A 27354-nucleotide genomic window follows, 5' to 3' on the forward strand; every position below is an offset into this window, starting at 1 on the left:
AAAAAGAACCTTAAGACTTTCCAGTGTTGAAATAGTATAGTATTGCTAACTGATATATGATATCCTAATAGGGTCCATTATTGTCACCTTGGTTAAATATAAATACTAGATTTGTAATGATCTATAACACTTTTTAGGAATGTGCTTAAAACTTTCTGAGGGTTTTAACAAGCTTTACAAGATTTAATTATACAGGAAGTTTTCTTTTTTTTCTTTTTTTTATTTCAAATTACATTTGTTTATTTGGTATTTGAAGTTACTTGGACGACATTTTAAAACCAATAATGATAATCTTTAGATTGTATTTTATGGATAAATCTATAATTATTCTAGGAAATATATGAAATTCCTGAAGTTTCTATGTCCTCATAGAAAGTCATTGCTTGTATTATTGAAATTCTGTATGTCACAGAAATAACCAGATGTCCTTGCCAGTTGCATTATAACAAATTTTCATACAAGATTTTTAACCATGTGCATTTCTGAGGGGTTTTATTTTGTCATTTATAATTATTATTTGAGTGTTATTGCAAAATGTGTTTCATCTTCAAGGAGATTCATAGAAAGGATTTTTTACAAATACAAGTTTTTGGTATCTTTAAAATCATAAAACTGACCCAGGTAAGATTTCCAGAACTAATGAGCAATCTGCACTTAAAATGAACAAAAATTAAAAACACAAAATTGATTGAATTGAAAAAAAATGATAGAATAATCCTTGTTGAATAAATGGAAGCATTTAAAATTTTCCCCTAACTGAATCCTCCAGAATTCAGAAACTCTTAGTGAGTGTTCTTTCTTCCATGGAAATTATAATTATTTGAATAAGTTTCATGAAAATCTGGTCTCCTCATATCAGGACACCACTGGCACATTGGTTATATTACCAAGACTTTATCTGAAGTGTAATATTTTAAAGAGACATGCATAGACACATATATGACCAGACAGCTTTAAGGAATTAAGGTTGATGTTTTGAAGCCAATAACTCCCCTTGAGAATATTGGCCTGATATCTTGTTTAAGAGTTCCCAGCAGTCTTACTGGGTGAGCAGAGAACATCACTTCCAGGGACATCAAGTTTCTTGCATATATTGGATGAAATATATATCCAGGATAGATTGGATGATATATATTTCCAGGAGACCTCAAGAATAGGAATACACCAAAATATACAGGTATCGTAGGCAAGTGTGATGACAAATATTGGCTTGGCTCTGGCCTCAAGAGGCTATTAAGAGTTCAGTCTAGAGATTCCTCATAAAAAGTTCCAGAAAGATTAAAATCCAGCAAGATTTTAAAGGCTGTATATGGTCAATAACTATTCTTGGTGAGCTTATGTAAATAATTAACCCAATTTTGTCAAAACTGGAATTAATCTACAAGCAAATTAGCCTTGGTTTGGCTATCTCTGGAAATAAAGGAGAATGTAGAGAGAAAATACATGTTTTAATAACGTTTCCTTTTGGATGCTAGATTCCAGTTTTCATTAATTATCTTTAAGTGTTTGTTACTTGCCTAAACTAAACAACTTGAGGTAAAACAGAGAAAATGCCATAAGAGTTTGCATATAGACCATCTTCTAATTTGTTACTCTGTGGGGCTAATAACAGGTGTTCCATGGACATATGATTATTTAACATCTAGACAATAAAATAAACTCCCCAACAACTGTGTAAATTAGCTGTCAACTTGACCAATTCCATGTGGCTGAGATAACAAAATTGCTCTTTAAAAGTCAGAACACATCCCACTCTATGGGGTTAGCTATGAACTTGTGGAGATAAAATCCTTAAAATTTGATTGGAGAATGAACTTGGTGATACCCTTATCTCACAGAGCAAATCATAGCCCACTTGTCAGTGATTCATTTCAAGTATAATATAGTTAAGTCTAGACATCAAGCAAAGAAGCTTTCTTCATAGTTTAATCCCTTAGTCATATTTATCCTTGGAGCCACCCCTATTGAACCAAGATTTCAGGTAGATGCTTTAGCCAAGCATACAGTGGCCATGTTTAACCAAACCCAACAGAAAGTCACCCCAGTCCCAGCACATATAGGGAAATTTCTATTAATAAAAATAATAGAGTTTCTTTTTTTATTATTTATTTTTGAGAATATGTGAGCAGGAGAGAGGCAGAGAAAGGGTGGGAGAGAATCCCAAGAAGGCACTGCACTGTTAACACAGAGCCTGATGTGGGGCTTAATCCCATGAACTGTGAGCTGAAATTAAGGGTTGGATGCTTAACCAACTGAAGCCACCCAGGAACCCCAAAATAATAATGTTTCTTGCTGTATTATGCTAAAAATTAGATGGGCCACTCCACGTCATAGGAGGCCTTTCTCTTATCCTTGAATTATCAGAATTTTAACTGAATATGCCAACCAACAGGTAGACTCATTACCACACTTTCCACATCTATGTAGTCTTTCCTATCAATACACTCAGGAAGGAATATATAAGATATGGGATGCATATATGAGGCTTACTCCCACAATAAAACAACTAAGCCAAGTGGTCCTTTTATGCTGGGAACAGAAAGAACATACACTTGATTCATGACCCTATGGTACTCACCAAAGCAATGGCTCCCCCCCCAGAAGCCTGGGACCATACCATTATTTTGCCAGCAACCAATTGGTTTGCCACTGACTGGACAAGGCGACCAAATATCACATGGCTGGCACTTAACAGAACACAGTTGCTATTTGGGCAAAATTAGTGGCCATAGCTTCCAGAAGGCTGGATTAGGAAATGGACTATAGGTTATGCATGGATACCTGGTTGTAGCATTAACTATCACAAGTCCAACTAATCTTCCATATCTAAAACAATAATGGGCAAGATACATATTTCTTTGGTATTACTATCTAGCATCTATTTTTCTTCCATCAGTAGTTTTAGATGTCATATAGCACATGGATGCCCTTGATAAATACACGATTATGGCCTTAAATAACACAAAATAGCTTTACATTATTAAACACTGAAGTAACTCAAAAGCATAAACAAATTCTACACAATAAAATGGCACTAGATAATTTAACAGCAGCATAACCACAAACATATGTCATTATTAAAGTGGAATGTTGCATCTACATTACACATTTTAACAAAACTATAACAGGATTACTTACTGATACAAATAACCAAATTGGTGCTCTTAAAACCCTACATTTGGGGTAATCAAGACTGGCTAAGATCCTGGTTGGATCTACCTGGTTGGCCCACACTAAAACATCTTCTTATCATAATTTTTAGTTTTATTACAGTAATAATCTTGAGATGTTGTATTTTTCACTTTGTTGTCTCCTATTATTGAGATACACACAACCTGTTCCTGTACCCTTTACCCATCAAATGGTCCTCTACTTGAAACAAATTCACCCTGAGGGCCACTCTAGACACTAAAGCAAGAGCCTTCTGTAATGATTACTTGGAGAACAGATAGTGACCAATTTTAGTCCATGTGTAGTGACATCTCTACAATCCTTGTCAGGTTGCAGGTTGAAGAAGTTACAGATGATGAAGGACCCTTTGTCCTTCAAAAACCTTAATGATTTAAGCAATGAAAATTGGTCAGAGGGAAATGATAACAGCTAGAAGCAAAAAAATGTTCACCTTTAACCAAGAGAGCTTAGCTATGGCCTGCATAGTTGCAATAAGGATCAAATATGTGGTGGTTGCTACATTCTTAAAGAGAGTCATGACTGCCTGTGCATCTCATGAAAGTCAATATGGAGCTGAGTGATATTCACCAGAGAAATCTTGCAAAAGTAATTTTGTGAGTAGAAATTTGAAGAAAATACTTATGACTCAGTGTACTTATACTCAAAATACTTATACTCAGTGTAGACCCTTTCCCCTTTGAGCACTAAGCATATAAACACCAGCTTCATACAGAAAAAGTGCAGCTCTTTCTGCCCATGGGTCCTGTCCCCATGCTACATAAATGAACTTAAACAAGCTTCAATGTAAAATGTCTAAAATTTCTTTCTTGAGTGCCATGCTCAGTGATCCTGCAACATGCTTAACAGAAGAACATTTTACCTACTCCCCTAACAAAAACTGCATCCCACTTCTCCTTTTTTGCAATTAAAGAGAAATTCACATTTGGCAAGATTCATAAGTAGTAAAGACCTGCTACAACATAGGATGTATACTTGACAATATTGTACTATGTGCACTTAGAAATTTGTTAAGAGGGATAACTCAAGTGTTATTCACACACACATACACACATACACATACACACACATACACATTTAAAATAACAGCATAGCAGGAGGAAAATTCTAGATATATTGATTAACTTGATTGTGGTGATTGTTACACAAGGGTTTGCATTTGTATTGTAAATTTTCACATGTTACCGTTTCCTGATACCTCAACATGCCAACAGATTTGGGAGCACTTTTCCTAGGTGACCACAGGCACCACTATGATAAGATGACCTTTGCCACAAATTCCCTGTCTTGCCCTTCTCAGACTAGGTCCTTTTGATATTCAAATGCAGAAATTTATTTGTGCCTTTTATTTATGGATCCCACCTTGATTCCAATAACGATACTTGCCAATGAGCTTTCCACTGTCTAGGCTCCCAAACTGCTTAGCTGACCCCCCTCCCCAGGCACTTTCTCTGTCTTTCTCAATGTAACCCTTTTCATGGAATAGGACTTTATCTAGGACATGTGAGAAAGACAAGCTTTGTTTTCCTGACCCTCTCCTGTATACCCTATGGTGGCTGCACCTTATTGATTATTTTATGAAAGAAAACAAAATAGTGAATGTCCAAAATTACAAATTGTATATGTTAAATATTTGAATTTTATATATCAGTTTGATCTCTTTAAAACTAATTTTTAAGTAGAGAGCTTCACAGATATGATAGGTTACTTTTCCAGTTACGGCACACATTAATTTTCTAATGTACTAATTGTTTTCTTGTATTTTTAATAGATGATGTTTCTGAGGTAGTGGACTAGGATGCGGTTTTAGAATTTAAAATGGATCCCTTTTACTGCTTGGCAAAGTGTGTATACTTACCTTATTGTTCAATAGCCCCTTTTTCACTAAAATCAATATGAATATTCTCTACAAAATGTGTTGATATTCCACTGTTTACATTTGAATTCAAATGGAATATCGTGAACTTCTTTCAACTAACTTACTGTCTGGCAAGTGCGTGTCTTCTCAATTGTACCAATTTCCTCACAGCACTATTTAAATACAAACTTTCTATATTGGAAGTAATATTCAAACTTATTTCAATGCACTCATGTAAGCATAAAGGCATTTATTAAGGCCAAAAGTATTTAATAGCCCTACCAATGGTCATGAAGGGCATGGGTGCAACATGACCATGGGATCCCAAAGATTCTGACTGTAGGTTCTGGCAGCAGTGGATAGAGAGCATCCCTCAGGGCAGCAAACTGAGTTTCCTTTTCGAGGCTCAGCTTAGAAAATGCGCCACATAAACTAGGCAGGATTAATACCAGTATTTTGAATATTACTCATATATTATTTATATTAACAAATTACATTTGCATAATTATATGATTTTATTCTAAAAAGTGTAGAAAAGGAAAGGGACACAGGAAGGCAGAAAAAAAAAAGATAAACTGAAATGAGAACAATTCTCAAGTCTTCACATCTAGATAATGGGAAAAAAGCTGAAGTCCAAGGAATGGAAAAAATGACTTCTGAGCGAAGACCCACAGTAGTGAAAAATAGTCGTTCCTCTGTCCTACTCACCTTCACCTGGCCGGGAAAGCAGAACTGAGAGAAGAAGGGTCCTGATGCTCACACAGAAAGGCTGCATCCCAGTCGGGGTCTCAGTCCTGGAAGGTCAGACCTCTATCCTCCCATGAACTATCATGCGTCACAGTCCTGAAGTTTGGTTCACTTATATTCACACCGTTTCTATAACAATGTGAATCTGATTCCCAAACAGAAAACTAACTTGTTATGCCAGTCACATAGGGGTAAGTGAGAGCAGGAAGTAAGTGGACTCTGAACAAACTGACTCATGCTTTAAATAGTAAAGACCAAATAAGGAAGAAGATTAAAGCAGGGTTACTGATAATAGGATGAAATAATCACCTTACCGAATGAAGAAAACTTTAACCCTAAACTCTTCATTTCAGTATCAAGATTGGTTTTCTGATTTAGAATTTGAACTACTTTTTTACTGTTTCAAGGAAAATGAAATTAGTGAGATTCAAGTTATCTTACTTGGCAGAAGGCAAGCATGAGCAGTGTCACATAATGCAGACAGAAGCTCTGTTTACAAATACAGAGGTTGTGAGATGTGTAGACCAAAGCATCTGGAGAGAGAGGATCTTTCAGGAATGTGATTTAGCAGTGGAAAATTCGCCTTATTTGATCCTACATTTGGGAATAAGCATGGGAGCACCTGTGCTACATATTTTAGCCCTAATATACACACAAACATCATAAATGAAGAGTAAAAATGAAAAAAAAATAAACTAGTTACAAAACGGGGCCAAACAACATAAACAGTCCGTCCTGTTTATGGTTACTTTGTTAGCTATAGAGAAGGAATAGGCATATAAATACTTGTATGAAAATATTTATGACATAATTAGCCATAAAGAAAATATGAAAGAAAACCTTGATGAGATATCACTACTCATATGTTGTAGCAAAAAACTTATTTTTTTCTTTTTATAAAAGAGCATTTTCTAATTTCAAAAACCCTTTCCTGTTGAAGGCTTTTTGGAAATTAGAAGACACTCTTGACTTATTCATTGAACATTGTAGTTAGTATGTGCATTAATTTCTATATCCTTAAGCCACACTGATATTTAAAATAAATAAACTCTCAGAGATTGTGGTTTTCAGTCTGGCATGTAAGGAAAGAACGTGGAAGTCCTCACTCCAATTCTCACAACAAGACACACACAACACATACACACACAAACTCAAAGACAAACTGAAAAGGATCAACTCTTCTTTGGTCCATCAGAAAGTTGATATCACAGAGAAAACACCTGCTCCAAAGTTAATGACCAACAGATATAGAGAATCAGTTTATTATGGTAGGAACCATCAAGAGAACTCAGGAAAAAAGTTAAACTGTAATGGATGAATGCTGGAGGTTTGAGATAGATAAACTTGAGAGTTAAATCTTAAAAGAAAGAACTCCTTCTTAAGGGGACCTATACAGTTTTCTGAATTTTACATCCAGGAGCTTTTCTAGATTATCATAGTGAAGACTGAAGAAAAATCTCCTCCATCATACAAACAGTAGGAAAAGTAAAAAAAAAAAAAAAAGTGATAATTTTGAAATCTGCCTCAATCATCCTGTTCCTAAAAGGCTTGTTTGCAAAAGAAACTATTTTAACAAACCCTAAAAACTAGATTTACCAGAGCTTTAGCAAACTTGGGAGCAAAATACCCAGCTTCAGCCTAGCCCCTACTAACCATGCTGTCACACCTAAGGGTAGGAAAAGGGGGACAGCTTTGAAACTCTTATACAAAGTGTTGTGCAAAGCCACAGGCACACTAAAAGATTGGAACCTAATTATAGAAATAAAGTATGCCGTTTATCCTTACCTTACCACCATATCAATTAGCATCCTGTAAAATAACAAAGAAATACAACAAAAGAAACACGTTTCAGATCTTATTGAAGTAGAAATCTCTATAGAGACCCAAATGCAAAAGGAGAGTTAAAAAAATAGCAGACATTTTAGCCTTTGACACCTACAGCTAGAGCAAACAGTAGACACAGACTAACTCCTAGCCAGATAAACATAAAATTTCCCCCTGAAAGCCTACCTACCTCAGTGTTTTTACCTTGTATTTAGGCCCAGCTTTCAATAAAAAAGATTACATGGCATACAAAAGTCAAGAAAGAGATTCTAAGAGATGGAAAGAACATCAGCATCACACTCTCATAAAGAGGTGTAGAAATAATCAGACTAAGAATTAAAAACAAATATTTAAAAGTTGAACAGACATGAAAAGCAAAGCCCATAGATGATAGGTAGGAAATGTGTCTGAACCATACACTTAATATCCATTCCTATTCACATTACATACATTATTACTTGTATAAATTAGAAAACTTAAGTTTCTAATTTACACTCCTTGTTGATTGGTTCAGGTCATGATCTTAAGTTTCGCGAGTTCCAGCTCCACATCAGGCTCTGCACTGTCAGTGATGAACCTGCTTGGGATTCTTTCTCTCCTCTCGGTCCACCCTTTCCCATCCATAGTGTCTCTGTCTCTCTAAAATAAACTTTAAAAAGAAGAAAAAAAGAAAAGAAAGACTGAGACTTGTCTTTGTGTACCTGGGCAAAAGTTATATACTTAATGAATACTAAGTTCATGATTTAACCTTAGGTCAGTCTGAATCCCTGTCAGTCTGTTGCTTCTATAAATTGAGAGAAGCATGACTAAAACTTAAACTTAAGGTGACTTAGGATCTATTCCCTTTATCTTTGCAGCAGTTTTACAACTTCATTTTTGGCCTTTTCATGTTTGGGGAGTTTCTTTTGTGCTACGTGATTTATACGTTTTATTTAAATTTTATTTAAAGCATAAATTTAGTTAACATATAGTGTAATAAATGGTTTCAGGAGCAGCAGAATTTACTGATTCATCACTTACATACAACACTCAGTGCTCATCCCAACATGTGCCTTCCTTAATGCCCATCACGCATTTAGAACATCCCCCCCTACATAACATCCCTCCTCCAGCAACCCTCAGTTTGTTCTCTGTATTTAAGAATGTCTTATATTTTGCCCCCTCTCTGTTTTTTTTCTCTTATTTTTTCTTTCCCTTCCCCTATGTACATCTGTTTCGTTTCTTAAATTCCACATATAAGTGGAATCATATCATATTCGTCTTTCTCTGACTTACTTGCTTAACATAATATATTCTAGTTCCCAAATATTTAAAGAAAATATAACACCAAAATTCCTCAAATTCTTCTAAAAAATTAAAAGTATAAAACACTTCTGAATTCATTCTAAGAAGCCATAATTGTCTTTATACTGAAAAAGGATACAGACACTACATGAAAAAAGTCACAGACCAATACTCCTAATGAATATTGGTAAAAATTTTAAGATAAACACTAGTGGCATGCTGGGTGGCTCAGTCAGTTGGGCATCTGACTTTGGCTCAGGTCATGATCTTACACTTTGTGGGTTTGAGCCCCACGTTGGGTTCTGTGCTGACAGCTCCGAGCCTGGAACCTGCTTCAGATTATTTGTCTCCCTCTCTCTCTATTCCTCCCCAGATCTCTTTCTCTCTCTCTTTCTCTTTCTCTCTCTCTCTCTTTCAAAATAATGAAACTTTAAAAATATGTATTTAGAAAAATAAAAAAAATTAAAAAAAAACCACTAGCAAACTAAATTAAGCAACATATTAAAGGATTGTATACCATGATCAAGTAGGATTTATTCCTGGAATTCAAGAACTATCAACATACAACATCAAAGCATGTAATGCAACATGAAGCCATGTTAATAGAAAGATGGAAAATGCATTAACATCTCAGTTGATGCAAAAAATTGATATATTCCATCACCCTTTAATGACAAAAACACTCAATTGGGAGATGGGAGATGCTATTTGTCAATTACGTATCTGAAGAGGGTTAGTATTCAAATATATAAAAAGCCTATCAAACTCAACAACCAAAACCAAATAATCCAGTTAAGAAATGGGCAGATGACATTTTTCAGAGAGACTATACAGATGTCTAAAAGTTCCATTAAAAGATGCTCAACACCACTTATCATCGGGGAAAAGCAAATTAAAGCCACAATGAGATATCACCTCACACATGTCAGAAAGCCTAAAATTAACAACACAAAAACAACAGGTGTTGTCAAGGATGCAGAGAAATGGGACCCTCTTTCACAGTTGGTGGGAGTGCAAACTATTGCAGCCACTCTGGAAAACAGAACGGAAGCTCCTTAAAAAGTTAAAAATAGAAATACCTTACCATCCAGAAAATCAGTACTAGGCATTCACCCAAAGGATACAAAATACTGATTTGAAGGTGGAAGTGCATCCCAAAGTTTATAGCAGTGCTCTCAACAATAGCTAAATTATGGAAAGAGCCCAAATGTCCATTGGCTGATGAATGGATACAGCAGTTGTGGCATATGTATGTATGTGTGTGTGTGTGTTTGTGTGTGTGTGTAATGTAATATTACTCAACCATCAAAAAGAATAAAATACTGTCATTTACAAGGACATGGATGAAGCTAGAGTGTGCTGTGCTCAGTGAAATAAGTTAGTCAGAGAAAGACAAATACATATGATTTCACTCATGTAGACTTTAAGAAGCAAAACTGATGAAGATAAGGGGGTAAAAAAAAAGGCAAACCAGGAAACAGACTCTTAAGTATAGAGAACAAATTAAGGGTTACTGGAGGGTAAGTGGGCAGTGGAATGGGTTAGATAGGTGATGTATATTAAGGAGGACTCTTGTGATAAGCATTGGGTGTTTTATATAAATGATGAATCACTAAAGTCTATACCTGAAACTAATATAACACTGTATGTTAACTAACTGGAATTTTAATAAATACTTAAAATAAAAACATGTTCACTTATTAATATTTAAATATTTAACTGTTTGAATTGAGTGATACCATACTTTTTTCTAGTATGAATTTCTAATATCAATGATCTTTAAGTTAGTTTTCTTTCAGGTTAGAGCTTTAATCAATTTTAATTATTATTTCAATTAATTAAAATTAATTAAATTAATTAAAATTAATCAAAAGCTCTTGTTTTTGTTGATTTCCTTTATTTATATCTTGATTCAATTATATTGACTTCTACTCTAATTTTTATTTACTTTATTCTCTTTATTTAAATGTAATTTGCATTTCTTTTTCCAATTTTTTTAAGGCGGGTTAGATTATTGATTTTAGTTTTCCTTCTTTTCTATTTATTTAATATTAATAAACTTATTTCTAATCACTGTTTTTGCTGCATCCCACACATTTTGATAAGATGTATTTCTATTTTTATCTACTTCAAAATTATTTTGAATTTTTAGAGACTTCTTCCATGACACATATGTTGTGTTTAAATCAGTTGGTGCCCAAGTATTTTTAAGTTTCAAAGTTATCATTCTCTTTATTTCATTGTTAATTTCATTGAGTCTGAGAACACTGATTTATATTATTTTAAGTTTCTCATGGTGTGTTTTAATTTTTTTTAACGTTTATTTATTATTGACAGAGAGAGACAGAGCAGGAGCAGGGGAGGGGCAGAGAGAGAGGGAGACACAGAATCTGAAGCAGGCTCCAGGCTCTGAGCTATCAGCACAGAGCCGGATGCAGGGCTCCAACTCACAAACCGCAAGATTATTACCTGAGCCAAAGTCGGATGCCTAACTGACTGTGCCACTCAGGCGCCCCTATATATAAAATCAACTTTTATCATTTAGTATCAATGCTTTTTCTATGACTTTTTCCTCTTTTTTTAATGTTTATTTATTTTTGAGAGAGAGAGACAGAGTGCAAGTGGGAGAGGAGCATATAGAGAAGGAGACAGAATCTGCAACAGGCTCCAGGCTCAGAGCTGTCAGCACAGTGCATAATGTGGGGCTTTAATTCAGGAAACACAAGATCATGACCTGAGCCAAAATATGCTTAACCCACTAAGCCACCCAAGTGCACCTATGACTTTGTCTTTCTTAAATTTTGTATTTTATTTTTTTTAATTTTGAAGTAATCATAGACTTATGAAAAGTAACAAAATTGGTATAGGGAGTTCCTTCCCGTCTCCCTCTGTGGTAATATTTTGTTGAACTCCAGCATAATGTCATTAACTACGAAACTGAATTGACTACAATCCACAGAAATTTTTCAGGAGTTACTGCTTTAATGTGCTCACTGACTTCTTTTTGTGTGTTTGAGTAGTTTTTTACAATTTAACTTATGTGTAATGTGAGTAACAACCTCAACCAGGAAATACAAAGGTATGATCACCAAAAAAGATCTCTTGTGTTACACTTTTTAAGTTGCATTTGTCTTCGACCCTACACCTCAATACTATTCACAGTCCCTAACCTATGTGAAATACTTAATTAATCCACATTAATGTAATTTTATAATTTAGAAAACATTATATGGCTAGACACATGCAGTATATAATTTATGTCATTAGATTTTTTCACAGTGTAATTCCATTTGGATCCATCAAGTTGATTCGTGTACCAACAGTTTCCTTTCCATTAATGAGTAGTATATCATGGTATGGATTTGCCACAGTACAACTATTCACTCATTGAAGTATATTAGGATTACTTCAAAATTCTGACTAATACAGATTAAGCTTATGGACATTTCTGTACACAACTTTTTTGAACATAGTTTTTATTTCTCTGTGAATATTGCCAAGAATTAAAATATTAGGAGAACGGGACAGCAACATGAAAAAAAAATGAAACTGGACCACTTTCTTATGCCATACACAAAAATAAACTCAAAACGGATGAAAGACCTAAATGTGAGACAGGAAACCATTAAAACCCTACAGGAGAAAACAGGCAACAACCACTTTGACCTCAGCTGCTGCAATCTCTTGCTCAACACGTCTCTGAAGGCAAGGGAAATAAAAGCAAAAATGAACTATTGGGGCCTCATCAAGATAAAAAGCTGCTGCACTGTAAAGGAAACAATCAACAAAACTAAAAGGCAACTGGTGGAATGGGAGAAGATATTTGCAATGATATATTGGATAAAGGTTTATTATCCAAAATCTATAAATAACTTACCAAACTCAACACCAAAAAAAACACAAATAATCCAGTGAAGAAATGGCAGAAGGTATGAATAGACACTTTTCCAAAGAAGACATCCAGATAGCCAATAGACACATGAAATGATGCTGAACATCATCCATCATTAGGAAAATACAAATCAAAACCACACTGAGATACCACCTAACACCAGTCAGGTGGCTAAAATTAACAACTCAGGCAACAACAGATGTTGGCGAGGATGTGGAGAAATGGGAACCCTCTTGCACTGCTGGTGGGAATGCACACTGTTGCAACCACTCTGGAAAACAGTATGGAAGTTCCTCACAAAATTAAAATTGACCTACCCTATGACACAGCAATAGCACTACTAGGAATTTATCCAAAGGATACAGGAGTGCTGATTCATAGAGGCACATGTACCCCAATGTTTATAATAGCACTGTCAACGATAGCCAAATTATGGAAAGAGGACAAATATCCATCAGCTGATGAATGGATAAAGAAGATGTGATTTATATATGAAATGGAATACTGCTTGTTAATGCTGCCATTTGCAACAATATGGATGGAACTGGAGGGTGTTATGCTAAGTGAAGTAAGTAAGAGAAAGATATCATATGTTTTCACTCACACGTGGAACTTGAGAAACTTAACAGAAGACCATGGGGGAAGGTAATAATTTCAGAGAGGGAGGCAAACCATAAGAGACCCTTGAATACAGAAAACAAACGGATGTTTGATGGATGAGGGGGAAGGAGGAAATGGGTGATGGGCATTGAGGAGTGCACTTGCTGAGATGAACACTGGGTGTTGCATGTAAGCGATGAATCATGGGAATCTACTCCTAAAACCAAGAGCACACTGTATACACTATATATTAGCTACCTTGACAATATTGTATTAAAAAATAAAATAAAAAATAAAATAAATTAAAATAAAATAAAATAAAATAAAATGTAATATAATATAAAATGTAAAATAAAATAAAATTTTAGTGTTATGTGGCATTCGGATGTTTAGTTTTATTAGAATTTATAAAACTATTTTTTGGAGCATGTGTACCATTTTACATTCACATTAACAATGTATGATTGATCTAGTTTATCTGTACAATTACAACTTTTGGCATTGTCACTTAAAAACAACAACAAGAACAAAAAACATAACAAAAAAACCCACAACGTTAATTTGCTACAACAGATGTACAATGATATCTCATAATGGTTTAATTTCATACTTTCTTTGTGGCTAGTGATGTTGTACATATATTCATATAAGTATTTATTACCCACATATAGTCTATGGCGAACATAGAGAAACCGTAAACCAGGCCTATTTAGGTTGTTTGGCCCAGTTTTGTAAGTAGTTTATTTTTTTTCACTTTTACTCTTGATTTTTGATTTTTGTGTACATATTGGAGCTAAAATATGTAGCACAGGTGCTCCCATGCTTATTCCCAAAAGTAGGATGAAAGGAGAAGACTCCCTTTACTAAAATTCATCCCTGAAACACCCTCTCTAGCGCTATGTTGAGGTCCAGGCATCTCACAACCTCTGTACTTGTGCACAGAACTCCTGTCTGTATTATGTGACACTGTTCATGTTTGTCTTCTGCCAATTAAGACAACTGGAATGTCACTAATTTTGTTTTCCTTGAAAGAGTAAAAGAGTGGTTTAAATTCTAATTCAGAAAACCAATCTCCATACTGAAATGAAGAATTTAGGGTTAAAGTTATCTTCATTCTGTAAGGAGATTGTTTCATCATGTTATCAATAACTCTGCTTTAATCTTCTTTCTTATTTGATCCTTTACTATTTGAAGCATGAGTCATTTTGTTCAGAGTCCACTTACTTCCTGCTTTCACTTTCCCCTATGTGAGTGGCCAAACAAGTTAGTTTTCTGTTTGGGAATCATGTTCACAGTATTTTAAAAATGGTGTGAATGTAAGTGAACCAAAATTCAGGACTGTGACCCATGATAGCTCATGGGAGGACAGAGGTCTGGCCTTCCAGCACTGAGACCCCCCAACTGGGAGGCAGCCTTTATGTGTGAGCATCAGGATCCTTCTTCTCTCAGGTCTGTTTCCTTGGCCAGGTGTAGGTTAATAAGACGAAGGAACAGCTGTGTTTTTCTTTACCCTGGAACTTAGCTCAGTGTCCTAGACTCTGGGTCTAGGGTTCTTTCTTGTCTAGCAAGAAAGCGGGATGCAGGATTAAAATGCAAGAGATGGCTAATGTCTGGGGGAAGGGAAGAGCTCCAGTTAAGGGTCCTTCCTCCGTTTTTATTATGATCAAAAGGCTTACAAACATGGTGATGGATGTGCACAAAGAGACAATGAAACTGTGAACATTAACTCATGGAAGTGAGGGAAAGGGGGTTTTGAAGATATTTGGGGTTGGGGGTTTGAATTAATACAAACAAAATCCTGGTGCCAGGCGGCCCTGTGGAAGTTTGTTTACAGCAGACATGAGGTACCACCTCTGTTTACCTAAACTGGTCTAGGGGACAAGATAGAGCAAGCTACCTCAGGGTCAACAAGGCACCTTTCCTTTGCTAATTAGCTCCACTCTGGGCAACTTTGCCCCACAGCAGTCTATAGCCCTATTTACCTGTTTACCTGATTTGGTCCTTCCTTCCTGTGAAAGCAGCTTTCTGCTACAGTACTAAGTTGAGTGTGTTTCTGTTCTGAATACCTAATCTTGTTTACCTCATATAAGTTTGTTTTGGGGCCTTTGCCCTGTGCTCTCAATACTTGGACCTTTGCCCTGCCCTTTCTATACCTATTTATTTAATCTTGCTTACCTAAATTTGGGTGTGAGCATCCTGTGACTTTCTAATTCTTTATGCCTTATTAACCTATCTGTGAAAACCCAGGGAATTCCTAAGCTTATTCCCCACAGCTCAGAAGAAATCTGTTTTTCATACAACTTTTCCCATTATGTTGACCTAATGACCTGAAAATTGTCCAGATGTTTGCCTTTAGTAAACCTTGGTAGAAGAAAAGTTATACTTAATGCTGATATATCTAAAGACAAGTCTACTATAATTGAACTAACAAACTTATATGAGTTTCAATATTGAATATTTTGCATCTAGGTCGACATAAGAGCCAGTCACCTTGTTCCCACTGTCCATGTGGACAGATGTGCAGCACCTGTGGGGAGACGGGGTGGGTAGATTAAATCCAAGAGAACCCTTGGGCCCTTTCAAGTTTATTAGGGACATGTCTGGTTTGAACCTCATAAGAAGGTGTTGCAACAGCTTAGGGTGCTCTTTTCTCCTAGATAAAAAGGATACAAGGAGCAGAGCCACTGGCACTGGAGGCATGGAGACTGGTACAGGAGCCAGTTATGCTTGCTCCACCCATGGTGGTACAGAAACAGGAGGAGGGGTAGGTGGAAACAGAAGAGTTGAGGTACTACCAGCAAGCCTAGGGGAGGATAAAAGCTCACAGTGAAGACAAAGAAGACTCCCAGTCCTAAAGCTCATCAGCCTGGACAGAGGAACAGACATATATTTCTTTCCTCCAACAAAAAGCAAAAATAGGCAGTCCATGTCGAGCAGGAGAAGACAGGGAACTTCCCTGGAACAAAAGAAGTTTTGACCACTGCTTGGGAATATTCCTTACAGCCCCTGTGCAGAGGTAGCTGAACCAGATAATTGACTCCAACTGACATAACCATTAACCTGGTAAATAAATGAGGGAGAAAAGTTCACATACAAGGAGACTCAGGCAACATTCTCCCAGGTTTCTCAAAACCTATTCCAGATTGAACTCACAAAAGAAGAAGCAATGAAGGAGGAGACTAGAGACTTGGAAAAAACACAGGAGGCATGTATAGGAAATCGGCAGCAAAGTGTTTATAAGAGACAAGGCAAGGTAGATAGAAAACATGACAGAATATAAGTGATATGGTCAATTAACAGAGGCTTAACTGACTGAGCCACCCAGGCACCCCAACCCCAAAAGGAATCTTAAGAAATGAGAATTTGAATCTGAATTTCATAATATTTTAGAGTACATGAAGATGAATAAAAAATGTATATTTTACCTATATTCTATATTCTACCTTTCCAACTAGAAACATAATTCACTGACTTGCCTCCTCTTTTTTAAAGTTCAGGGGAAAATTGTCCTTATACAAATATTGCAATCTTCCTGATGAGGAAGAAATGTGTAAATTTTGCTACATTGTAAATTTATAAAAGTAGTATTTCTAACTGTTTATGATCCTTCATTTTTCTATATCAATTGTGTGTCCCCTCTACTTCCTGAGCATTCTTATAGCTTTCCAGTTAAATTCAAACATATGCCAAGTTACTTATATCATACGCAAATACTTATTTTTGCTTGTTTCCCAGAAGTTTCTATCTTTTTGGTTGCTGGAATGTTACCCCAATATGCATGGCCACTGCTTCCAGGAAGATGTTGAGCAAAAAAAGCATGTTACATGGTATTTAATATCCTGATGGTATAATTGATGGGAAGCATTGGGAGTTTTTTATCTTTAATGTAAAGTGGCTATGAATTTTACCATATTATAGACATTTTTGCTACATTACCAAAGAGTTTGTGTGTGTGCATGTGTATTTATGTTTGTGTGTGTTTGCATGTTTTTGTTTAGTGTTTGGAAGTCATCTATGTTCTTTTTTAACAAAAATCTGTCACCATTCATGTGATATCGTAGTTTTCCTCTAATTTAGAATCATTATTGACTCTTCTCTTTCTCTAACATCTTACTTTCAATTCACCAGCATACCTGTTGCTGCATCTTTAGAACAGGTTCCATATCTGCCCACTTCTCAACAGCTCCCTTGTAGACTCTTGAACTCAGACAAAATTGTCTCTTGCTTTGGTGCCATGAAGAAGTTTTAACTGCTCTTCCAGTTTTCATCCTTTTCTTCTAAAATGTCTCCATGACTGGGGAACCTGGGGGCTCAGTCATTTAAGCATCTGACTTCAGTTCAGGTAATGAACTTACAGTGGTTCCTAAGTTTCAACCCCCACATCAGGATGTCTACTATCAGTGCCAGCCCAGAGTCTGCTTTTTGGACCCTCTGTCTCACTCTCTCTTTCCTCCTCTCTCTCTCTCTCTCTCTCTCTCTCTCTCTTTCTCAATAAATAAATAAATAAATAAATAAATAAACATTTAAAAATGTACAATGTTTCCAGGACTTCTAAAGGTGTTCTCTAGAAAAATTAGACAGCTGATATAGCTCTATGCTCAAATTTATTCAATATATATTAAATAAGTCCAAGTTGACAAACAGATACTGGATACATGTGTGAACTTAACCATAGTATTTCCCTCTTTCACTGGATTTTTACTGCTGCCATCTTTACTTTTCCTCATAGTGTCAAGGACTTTACACTGCTGCTCCATCCTCTAGACTTCTTTCTGCATAAATTGGCTCACTCCCTCATCACATTCAGATCTCTTTCAAATATCATTAATAAAAGAAGTCTTGACCAAACAAATTAAGGGTACAATGGTATTCTATCTATTGCCTCCCACGTTTTAAATTCACAATCGTTACCATTATTTGGCATTATAACATTTACTTATTTACGTATGCATTTGTACATTCCCCTATTGGAATGCAAGCCTCTGAGTGTAACAAATCTGTCTTATTTACTCCTGTAATTGTAGAACCAAAAATAGGAGCTGATGAATAACATGAATGAAATAATTTTTAATTAATGGATTATTGCATTAGTCCTAATCCTGGGACATCTTTGGAATTCCGTAATTACTAATGTTGTTTAAAATATAGAATTTATCTGCAATAACTGCATATTTTCTCCTATTTTATTTGCCATGATGAATGATATTTGTGGGTAACATTTTCCTAATGTATACAATTGTACTCATTCTTTTTCTTTTTATTTTTTCAACTTTATTTTTAAAGAGTAGTTTTATGTTCACAGTAAAATTGAGAGGAAGATACAGATATTTCCCATATACCTCTTCCCTACACATCTCTGGTCTCCCTCATTATCAACATCCCTACCAGGGTGGTGCATTTGTTACATTTGATAAACCTACATTGACACATCACAATCACCCAAAGTCTATAGTTTACCTTAGGTTTACTCCTGGTGTTATACATTCTACAGGTTTGAACAAATGTATAATGACTTGGATCCATCATTATAGTATCGTACAGAATAGTTCACTATCCTAAAAAAAAGTCTGTTTTCCACGAATTCACCCCTTCCCCCTCCTCCAATCCCTATCTCCATAGCTTTGCCCTTTCCACAAGAATATTGTGTAGTTGGAATCCTATAGTATATATCCTTTTCAAAGTGGGTTATTTCATTTAGTAATATGCTTTTGAGGCTCTTCATGTCTTCTTAATGGCTATCAAAGTTTCAGCTTGTTTGTTTTTAGTCTAGAACAATATTCCAATGTCTGAATGCACCATGGTTTATTTACACATTCACCTACTGCAGGACTTGTTGCTTGCTTCCAAGTTTTGTCAATTATAAATAAAGCTGCTATAAATATCCATGCAAAATTTTTGTGCGGACATGACCTTTTAATTCTCTGGGTAGATACCAAGTTGTGTGATTGCTAGGTTCTAAGGTGAGTTTGTTGAGTTTTGTGAGAAACTGCCAATCTATTTTCCAAAGTGGCTGCATTCCAATTTTTCTGCATTCCTACCAGCAGTGAATCGGAGTCATTCTTGTTGCATATCTTGGTCCACATTTGGTGTTGTTAGTGCTCTGGGTATTGGACGTTCCAATAGATGTGTAGAAGAATCTAATTGTTGTTTTAATTTGCATTTTTCTGATGACATTTAATTGAAGCATGTTTTCACATGCTTATTTGCCAGCTATCTGTCTATCTACCTATCATCTATCTCTATCTGAGACTATCTCTATCTATCTCTATCTCTATATATCTATATATCTATGTATCTATATCTATATCTATATCTATATCATCTATCTATCTACATCTACATCTATATCTATACAGTTTTGGTTCAGTATTTGTTAAAGTATTTGTCCCATTTTTTAAATCAAGTTGTTTCCTTACTGTCAATTTTAAGAGTTCTTCAAATATTTTGGATAACAGATGTGGTTTTGCTGATAATTTCTCACACTGTTTCTTGTCTTCTTACTCTCTTGATACAGTTTTTCACAAAGCAAAAGTTTCCAATTTAATTAAGTTCACCCTCTTCATGATTTATTTCCTGGGGAGAAATTCATTGGTATTGTATCAAAAAAGTCATCACTCTACCAAGGTCATCTAGTTTTTTCCCATTATTTTAGAAATTTTATAGTTTGGTGATTTACATTTAAGTCCATGATTCAATTTTATTTAGTTTTTGATAAGGGTATAAGGTTTGTGTCTAGATTCATTTTTTGCTTATGTATGTCCAGTTGTTCTAACATCATTTATTGAAAAATACTACATTTCCCTTTGCTTTACTTTTTCTGTTTTGTCAAATAACAAGTTATTATATTTATATGTGTCTATTTCTGGGCTTTATACTCTTCCACTGATCTACATGTCTATTATTTTGCCAACAACACACTGCCTTGATTACTGTAGCATTATAGCAGGTCTTGACTCTGTGTTTTATCAGTTCAAATTTGTCCTCCTCCTCCAATACTTTGTTGGTTATTCTGGGTCTTTTATCTCTCCATTTAAACTTTAGAATAAATTTGGCTTTCATTATATTCTGTAACTTTTTTTTTTCCTTTGGACATTCTTACTTAGCTCCTACTTTAGGACCTTAATCTAGTTTACTTGCTTTGAACACTTTACTACCAGATGTATGCATACCCACTTCTTTTAATCTATTTAGTCCTCTACTGAAATTTCTCCGTAGTCGAGGACTTATCCTTGTTCCTCCAACTTAAGCCCACCACTGTTTTCCCCCATATTGTACTTTTTTTAAATGTTTGTGTTTGTGTCTGTTTCTGCCTGTCTAAACTTGAAGGCATATACATTAAAAACTGACTTTTATATCTGGCAAATGGTTGGTACTATATAATATTTATTGAAAACATGAGTAGAATTTGTATAGATTAGACTATTGGTTAGGAAACATTAACACATCTTCAAACACACACCTATATGATATAAATGGGATGAATATGTTTTCATGATTCCTTGACACTGGTGATGGTCATGTTAGTTAGCTCATAAAATGTGGATTAAAGTAGGAGACTCTGCTTATTCTATACGAGGTTTTATCCTGAAAACTTGAGTTTCCCCCACAAGATGAGCATGACCTGAGTAGCTGCTGTCCATTCAGTTGGTTTAGGATAAATAAAAGACACATGGAATCAATATCTACTCACAACCCAGCAACCAACCTGTAAGGATGTGTGAAATAAATGCTTATTTTTTATGCCACTAAGATTTTGTGGTTGCCTTTTTTGCATTATAATATTTTTTAAGTAAAAACATAACTAATGATGGGTATATTATAAGCCAAATGCAGACCTGGGCATATATGAAATCTTATTATACCATTCAAGCAATAAAAGTACTACACCTGGGAAAAAGGGGGGAGATTTTTCTTCAGTGCATCCAGATCAGTGGAATATTTCCCATCTTTTTTAATCTTTATTTTTGAGAGAGAGAGAGAGCTAGAGAGAGAGAGAATTCAAGCATGGATGGGGGAGAGAGAGAAAGAAGGAGACTGAATCCAAAGCAGTTTCCAGGGTCTGAGCTGTCAGCACAGAATCTGACTTGGGTCTCGAACTCATGAGTGGTGAGATCGTGACCTGAGCTGAAGTCCCACACTTAACCAAGTGAGCCATATAGGAGCCCCCAACTTTTTTTTTAATGAAAGTTTCACTGTGTGACTTGTTCTGGCAAATGGAATAGGAATAAAAGTGAAAGATGTGAGACCAAAACAGAAGCTTTAAGACCCGTTACATAGGACTACCATTGTTCTTATTTCTGTACCGTGATTGTAGTGGCGTAATGGGTGCCTTTGAGAATTCAAAACAGAAAACAGGAATAAAAGTCAGACGTGAGTTGTATTTGACACAAGCCCAAAAAGATTATTTCAGTAAGAAATTGATGGCTAGCATAGAGAACCATTGACTTTTGGAAGTTGTGAACTAATATAGAGTTCAAGGTCAGTTCCACTACTCCATTCTTCATGATGATTTCAGGAGCATGCATGCTACAAATTGTGGTCAGTTTGGTCAGGTGTTATTTGGGGTCGGATGTTGATAAAGAACTTTCCTTACAGAGCCACCTGCGTTACTCAGTTTGTTAGTGTCTGACACTTGGCTTCAGCCCAGGTCATGATCTCAGGGTTGTGGGATGAAGCCCCGTGTGGGGCTCAGCACTGAGTATGGCACCTGCTTAAGATTCTCTTTCTCTCTCTCTCTCTCTCTCTCTCTCTCTCTCTCTGTCTCCCCCTCTCTTTAGCTTGCATTCTCCCTCTCTCTCTCTCTCTAAAATTAAAGAAAATGATTTTCCTTACTATTCTGACAGCTTCCTATGTAGCATATTGTAGACAACTGGGAATGTCAGATGCAAATCCGGATGATGCTGTTTTCATAGTCTCCCAGCCACAGGATCCGCATTTACAATGAAACTTAAACTAATAAAAACAGAGAAAATAACATAACACAATTGAATTAGTGATATCATCAACTCACCAAATAAAATCATGTGTGATACCTTTAACATCAAAGTCAATCTGTAGGGATGCCTGGGTGGCTCAGTGGGTTGAGCGTCCAACTTTGCCTCAGGTCATGATCTCGTGGTTGGTGAGTTGGAGCCCTGTGTTGGGCTCTGTGCTGACAGCTCAGAGCCTGGAGCCTTCTTCAGATTCTGTGTCTCCCTCTCTCTCTACCCCTCCCCCACTTGTGCATTGTCTCTCTCTGTCTCTCAGAAATGAATAAATGTAAAAAAATCAATCTGTAATTATTAAATAAATTTGAATTGAGTTTTTAAATTATTTCTAAAAGAAGGAAATTTTAAATGAGTTTATAATAGTGAGATTATATGTTGAGCCATGCCTGCTGTTGGTAATTATATACACCCATTCCAAAACATTTATATTCAATATAATTCTTATATACAGTATTGATTTATCTTATAGGGCTTCACAATAGATCAAAGAGATATCATAGATGTGTCTTATGAATCACTGGAATTTTGTTTTTGCAAAACTCTGCTGTTTCCTATTTATATTCCACTAAGTTTAGATATATTTCTGTAATTTTTATACCCAATTTTTATTTTCTTTATGTAAACAAATCTATGTGGTGTCTAGGACAATAATATGTCCTTAGAACTGGACCTTAAGAGTGATTAATAAAGGACCATGGATATATTTTAAATTGTCACTTCAATGATTGTTTACTACACTTTAAATAAAGATCCTATAATTCTGGGTGAATCATAGCTGATATGATATTTCAAATGGACTTCACTGATTTCTTATCAATATATTTGAAATAATACAACTAAGTAATTTTCAGTATTTTCTCTACAGCTTCCATTAACCTAATTGCACAACGAAACTGAGCACTAGTTGAACTTTATTTAAGGCTGTTTAGTTTCACCTCATTTCTCACACAGAAAAGCTTCCATTGATATATAACAACATTTGTAAATAACAGTGTTGATACTTGTAAATATATTCCATTATCTGATGGTTTACCTAAATCATATTAAACTCCAGGCATTCTTCTTCTCCCCCTCAGGAACACGAGTGTGTTGAGGGACTTAGGAACATTTCACAGTTGTCTCCAATTAAGTAGATCCTTTATCCTACTCATTTCCCTATGATAAAAATCCCACTGGAGATGATTCAAAAGGATCAATGATCAGAATGGAATAAAATCCCCATATTTGCACATCCTGATGTTTAAATTAATTTGTTTAGTGCTTATTTTCTGGTGCCACATACAAGGAAATGCACAAAGAAGATATTCTTTAAAGGCCTTTCTACTTATTCAGCTTAAACATCCAAGATGTTACCCAGTGAAGGGGGGCATGACTGCATTTGTTCAGTTTCCTAGGATTTGTGAACAGATCATTAGTAACCAGGAAGTCAAGTAGCTATAAAAATGGATATTTCTGCACACATGATGTCAAATCCATGACTACACAACATCCCAATGCTTAAATTTTAGGTAAATGTTGTATTGGTGACTAAAATATAAGAGAATCCTCTGCTACTTTTAAGATATTTGTTACATGGACAAAGTATCCTTCAAACGTGGCTGCATGTACATGATCCTACCAAAATAACCATTTTAATTGCATTACTACAATATCAATGAAGGAATAAATTCAGCCTTAAATTACTTACCTTGTCAACTTTTTACATTATTTACAAATGAGCAATTTCTTTCAAATACTAGTACAGTGATATGATCTTGATTATGAAAGACTCATGAAGAATGTGGTTACCTAGATATTTCCATGAAGCAATCATATGAAATTCAGTGCCAAGTGATTTTCTGATCAAATATTCATTATTTTATTTTAAACACCCTTATGATACCAATCTATTAGAAAGTCATTATTTAACATACTTTGCATTTGTAGGACTGATATATTCTACATACTTTCCTTTAAATAAAGACTCTTTAAGTTTTTATTGTTTTAATTTAAATTCCAGTTGGTTAACTTACAGTGTAATAGTAGTTTTAAGTGTAGAATTCAGTGATCAACACTTCCATACAACAGGAAATACTCATCACACCAAGGGCACTCCTTAAATCCCACCACCTGTTTAACTGAAATACCAATGAACTTTCTCCCTTGTAGCCATCAGTTTGTCCTCTATAGTCAAAAATTATTTTATTGGTTTGCCTCTCTTTCCCTATTTTTTTCCCTTTGCTCATGTGTTTCTTAAATTCCATATATGAGTGAAATCAAGTGGTATTAGTATTTCTCTGACTGACAAATTTCACTTGGCATAATGCTCACTAGCGCCATCTACATCATTGCAAAAGGCAAGATTTCATTCTTTTTGGTGGCTGAGTAATATTCCAGTGTGTGTGTGTTTGTGTGTGTGTGTGTGTGTGTGTGTGTGTGTGTGTACACATACTACATCATCTGTATCTATTTATCTGTCAGTGAACAACACTTGACCCTTTTTCATTTTTTGGCTATTGTAGTTAACACTGTTATAAACATTAGAATCCACATATCCCTTTGGATTAGCATTTTTATTTGGAGGGGGAAGGGGTAAATACCCAGTAGTGGTATTGCTGTATTGTAGACTAGTTATACTTTACTGTTCTGAGGAATCTCCACACTGTTTTTCAGAATGGCTGAACCAGTTTGCATCCCCACTAAAAATTCAAGAAATTTTCCCTTTCTCCATATCCTTGTTAACACCTGTTACTTCTTGTGTTGTTAATTTTAGGGAAACTGGTGTAAGATGATATCTCAGTTCAGTTTTCATTTGTATTCCTGATGATGAATGATACTGAACATCTTTTCATGTGTGTGTTAAGCATCTGTATGTCTTCTTTGGAAAAATGTCTACTACTGTCTTCTGCCCATTTTTTAACTGGATTATTTGTTTGTTGCATGTTCAGTTTCATAAACTCTTTATATGTTTTGGATACTAACCCTTTATCAGATATGTCATTTGTAAATATCTTCTACTTCTGCCTTTTAGTTTTGTTAATTGTTTCCTTCACTGTGCAGAAGCCTTTTATACTGATGATTTCCCAATAATTTACTTTTGCTTTCATCTTGCCTCAGGAGACATATCTAGTATGACTGTGCTACAGTTGATGTCAAAGATGTTATTGTCTGTGATCTCTTCTAGGATTTTGATGATTTCCTGTCTCACATTTAGATCCTTTGTCCATTTTGATTTTTTTGTATGTACACTGTAATAAAGTTGTCAAATTTTATCCTTCTGCATTCACTATCCAGTTTTCCCAAAGCCATTTGTTGTAAAGGCTGTCTTGGGGTGCTTGGGTGGCTCAGTCAGTTGAGTGTCTGGCTTCAGCTCAGGTCATGATCTCACAGCTCGTGAGTTCAAACCCTGCATCGGGCTCTGTGCTGACAGCTCAGAGCCTGGAGCCTGCTTCAGATTCTGTGTCTACCTCTCTCTCTGCCTGTACCCTGCACATGCTTGTCTCTCTATCTCTTTCAAAACTAAATAAACATTTTTTTTTTAAAGAAAAGACTGTCTTTTTCCATTGGATGCTTTTTCCTGCTTTGCTCAAGATTAATTTACCTTATAGTTAAGGGTTTAATGTTAGGTTTCCTTTTCTATTTTATTGATATATGTGTCTGTTTTTGTGCCAGTATCATACTGTCTTGATGATTACAGCTTTGTAAGACAGCTGGAAGTCTAGAATTGTGATGTCTCTTGATTTTCTTTTATTTCTTTCCTTTCATTTTTTCTTTTTTTTCTCTTCTTCTTCTTTTCTTTTCTTTTCTCTCCTTTCTTTCTTTCTTTCTTTCTTTCTTTCTTTCTTTCTTTCTTTCTTCTCTTTTCTTCTATTTTTCCTTTCTTTTCTTTTCTGTCCTTTCCTGTCCTTTTCTTTTTCAAGGTTGCTTTGACCATTTGGTATTGTTTGTGGTTTCTTACAAATTTTAGATTTCTTTGTTTTGTTCTGAGAAAACTGCTGGTGTTATTCAATAGGAATTGCATTAAATATGTAGATTGCTTTGGGTTGTACAGACATTTTAACAGTATTTGTTTTTCTAATCCATGAGCATGGAATACTTTTCCATTTCTTTGTGTCGTCTTCAATTTCTCTTTTCAGTGTTTTTTATGGTTTTTATAGTACAGGTTTTTATAGTATAGTTTTTATAGTTTTTATAGTACAGGTATTCCTCCTCTTTGGTTAGGTTTATTCCTAGATATCGTATGGTTTTTTGGACAATTGTAAATGGAATTAATTCCTTGATTTATCTTCCTACTGCTTCATTATTAATGTATAGAAATACAAAAGACTTTTATGTTGATTTTGTATCCTGCCACTTTACTGAATTCATGTATCATCTCTAGCAAATATTTGGTTGTTTTTTGAGTTTTTTATATAGACTATGATGTCATCTGCAGATAGTGAAAGTTTTATTTCTTAATTGTTTTGATGTGTTTCTTTTTCTTTTCTGATAGTTGTTCTTAAGTATCCCAGGACTATGTGAAATAAAATTGGCAAGAGTTCACACCACTGTCTTATTCCCAACCAGAGAGGAAAAGCCCTCAAATTTTGCTCATTTTGGATGTATTACCTATGAGTATTCCATATATAGACTTTATTACATGGAAGTACATTACCTTTCAACCTACTTTGTTGAGGGTTTTTATAATGCGTTGATGTTGTACTTTTTCAATTGTTTTTCTGCATCTATAGAGAGGATCATATATCTCTTTCCCTTTAATGTATTTATGTGGTGTTTCCTGTTGATTGATTTCTAAATGTTGATACACCTTGCACTTGATGAATAAATACCACCTGATCATGGTGAATAAATGTTTTAATGTATTGTGGAACTAGCTTGTTATAATTTTATTGTGAATTTTTACATGTTCTTCAGGAATATTGGTCATTGGTTCTAATTTTTAGTGTAAATATTTTGTGGTTTCCATATCAGGGTAATTTTGGCTTCATGAAATG

At 35.2% G+C, this 27354-nt stretch overlaps 1 protein-coding gene across 3 annotated transcripts in view; it reads right to left on the minus strand.

Annotated features, from left to right (window-relative positions):
- The window catches only part of LOC102968613 (butyrophilin subfamily 1 member A1-like), a 76636-nt gene extending 70690 nt beyond the window's left edge, over positions 1–5946 (minus strand). For all 3 annotated transcript variants that reach the window (XM_015542397.2, XM_015542396.2, XM_015542398.2), the window contains exon 1: positions 5756–5946. In XM_015542397.2, coding sequence (XP_015397883.2) covers positions 5756–5822 — 67 coding nt within the window. In that variant the 5' untranslated portion in view covers positions 5823–5946. The remainder of the gene's footprint in view (positions 1–5755) is intronic.
- Between the last annotated feature and the right edge of the window lie 21408 nt (positions 5947–27354).

This window comes from Panthera tigris, chromosome A1, assembly GCF_018350195.1.
Source record: "Panthera tigris isolate Pti1 chromosome A1, P.tigris_Pti1_mat1.1, whole genome shotgun sequence".
Taxonomy (NCBI): domain Eukaryota; kingdom Metazoa; phylum Chordata; class Mammalia; order Carnivora; family Felidae; genus Panthera; species Panthera tigris.